This window comes from Perkinsus marinus, assembly GCF_000006405.1.
Source record: "Perkinsus marinus ATCC 50983 genomic scaffold scf_1104296938708, whole genome shotgun sequence".
In the NCBI taxonomy this organism is placed as follows: Eukaryota; Perkinsozoa; order Perkinsida; family Perkinsidae; genus Perkinsus; species Perkinsus marinus.
The window spans coordinates 106863-109764 of record NW_003213355.1 but is presented as its reverse complement, the minus strand read 5'-3'; the positions used below and the strand labels follow the sequence as shown (position 1 = coordinate 109764).

General features: G+C 44.0%; 1 protein-coding gene across 1 annotated transcript in view; it reads right to left on the bottom strand.

Annotated features, from left to right (window-relative positions):
* Pmar_PMAR024412 (U3 small nucleolar RNA-associated protein, putative) overlaps window positions 1–1152 on the bottom strand; it is a gene marked incomplete at both ends in the record, with an annotated part of 1500 nt that extends 348 nt beyond the window's left edge. Inside the window, 4 exons of the mRNA XM_002782684.1 lie at window positions 104–182; window positions 234–369; window positions 869–946; window positions 996–1152. Coding sequence (XP_002782730.1) covers window positions 104–182; window positions 234–369; window positions 869–946; window positions 996–1152 — 450 coding nt within the window. The remainder of the gene's footprint in view (window positions 1–103; window positions 183–233; window positions 370–868; window positions 947–995) is intronic.
* Window positions 1153–2902: the final 1750 nt, after the last annotated feature.

Here is a 2902-nt window from a genome sequence, read left to right as displayed (position 1 = left end):
TCGGGCATCATAGTAATTATATCAGCAAAAGATCAGTCAACATTCAGACGACGCTGGTGACACGAGCAGGTTTACACCACACGATCCAGTGTCACCACACTACCTTGCCATTCGCAGCAGCTTGGCTGCTCTCATCCTCCGAATCCACAAAGATCGTATGGCGACCCGAGTAGTCGTCCAACCTAGTGTAATACAGGCTCTCACAGAGTTACCCATAAAGCTGACGATACTACAAATGCAGATTTTTTTTCATTTTTTCAATCTTCTTCTCATCAATGACTCTTCTGTTAGAGACATAACGTAGATCCTGGGTGTCCACCAACTTCAGCTGATCCCGGTCCAGCTTCGCCCCCGAATGAATCACATCGCCTACAAGTACCATATAATCAATGAAAATATAAAACGTAATACGTGATACGAAAATCACTAGTGAAAAATATATTTCACGACTACTGCCACTACTAAAATATCGACTTTTTTAACGGTGGATTACACCACTTCACGTGAAGCGGGCGAAGCTGAAACATTATATGATAATATCATAATACAAAATTGCAATCCAGGATAATATTTACACCAAAAATGGGGATAATATACGAATGTCCAATCGCCCCCCCCCTACGGATTGAATGTTGATTAAAATCAGATTGTGCCTAGTTGCTGAAACAGTGTGGGAAAATATGCACATCATCAACTACATTTGTTGGTGACAGTAATGATATTTTGAGGAAATTCTCATTGCTTTCTCAAAATTTTTCACCTGGATTCGTGTGTAAGCGAGAAAATTTCTAAACTCAATTGAGGAAGCAGCAATGGTGACTGTTAAGAGCCGATCAACATCCACGAAAGTTCTCCCTGTTATTACTACCTTTCTTCTGTTTAGAGCTGGTCATGCGGTAGTAGAACTCATCCTTGTTGCGAAGGGCCGCTTTCTGTCTCAGATTATCTGCATTTAATTCTCCCACTCTCTTTTCAATTCGTAAAGGATCTCCTACTTAGTTGGTCTTCCTTCTTATGATAATCCTTAGCTCGTTTGCTATAGTCCTTGTGCTTTTCTAGTAGTCCCAGCTTCTGCCGAGACGCCAATTGATGCCTCTCCTTATGAGTCCGTCGGGCAACCACATGCCTGAGGGCTCCGCTGCCAGATGTCATAGCACAAGACCACTACACGAACTGTCCGCTACAACGGGAAAAGTTTTTATTGGAAAAGCAAATTACACCTAGGCATGCCAAACAACGAGTTCGAGAGAGAAAGAGGTAAACTCTTCAGCAGTTCATTTTCAGCGGAAACAGAATTATACACGTTTGACAAAGTAGATCATACGAGTTACAAGTGCAACGTTCAGCAGCCCCCCAACAGAGCCCCGACCGGCGAAACGATGGTATGTAGCATTCGCTTCACCAACGAGTCTTGTATTATGCGGCGGGTTCAAAAGTTCACCCAGGATTAAATATCACATGTGAAACTCGACCTTGGGAACGCTCTTGGCACTCAGGAGAGGTCTATTGAACCTCATCCCAATAGAGTTCTATGATCCAACTCTGCGTCACTATATAACCGGAAAAAACCGTCGGATAGATATTTCGTGCAATTGCAGGTATTCTTCGTGACGCGATCGTCTTTGTCCGGCCGTGAGCTACTCATGTAAGTCAGACAATCTTAGATGATAGCACTCGCTGTTGCGTCGCACCGCCAGCAGAGGGAAAGGTGCACCGCTGTGTCGAGTACGCGGATCTCAGAAATTCCTCAACATTGGTCTAATGATTAGACTCTAATGATTAGAGTTCAATCCCTTCTTCCTCAGCCAGGTTGGGGTCCAACCGTTGGGCTAGGTAAAGGCTTTCACTGATAGATCCCCACTAGAGGAAAAAGAAGGTTCATCAAATGATGATCATCATAGTAGTGCTCTTTTCTGGTGTTTCGAACGATCTGTATGCGATGTCCCCTACAGGGCATGAAGTATAGGTTTTCTCGGATAGACAGTATGATCATCATACTATGATGCTGTCAGTAATACTGCTACGCTCCTTCCTGTTCCCCGCTGATTAATCACGCCAACGTTCTACTTCGTTCAGGTCGTGCTGTGCGTGCTCTATATGGCTTCGTATTTGCATACTGACGACATCATACTGAATAGTATCACATAATTATAGTGGATTCTAACTCTGAATATCCACTAGAGTTATATGATAATATTCAGTTGCTCAGCAAACTAACTGTTGACGACGAGACAATGTGAGGCTTGCATTGGGACTCCTTTTCACCACGCCGTTTATCGCCACCATCATAACTATGACGACGATCATCTGCGGCGTCTGTAAATCGCTTCCATTAGAGGCCCGGATCAGATATGAGATGAATGAGCATGATATGAGCTCTCCACGGAGAGCTCAGGTTGAGAATTGGATGAAAGAATACGGTTCACCACTTGTAACATTTAATACCTGGTTTGCCTTTTCCAACCATCAGCTGTTTTCCTTCATCGGCACCCACTGTGGGTGACCCAGAATTGCAGCTATTGAAAAGCTGCTCTTCGATATACGACGGAGTGCATCTAATGAAAACTTGCCCAATGATTCATGTCCCAATCCCAGTCTGTTCCAATCTGTTAAACTCTACTCTGCCATACGATAACGCTTCAAATGGTTCAACGAATCAATCACTGATCATCAATGCTGTTTAAGCAACTACGTATAGCCTGCATATTGAACGTCTATATTGAATCAGTAGCCCAAAGAGCCGTGCATGACCTGCCAGAGAGAAGACATGTTGAAGACTCCATTGTGTTCACCCTGACTATACGTAGACTGTGTAACTAAACAAGACGGCATGTAAGTAGAAGAGGAGTCTGGTGGTGGGGGGATAGGAGTGGTGGGGGAGGAGAAGGTGACCACACGATGA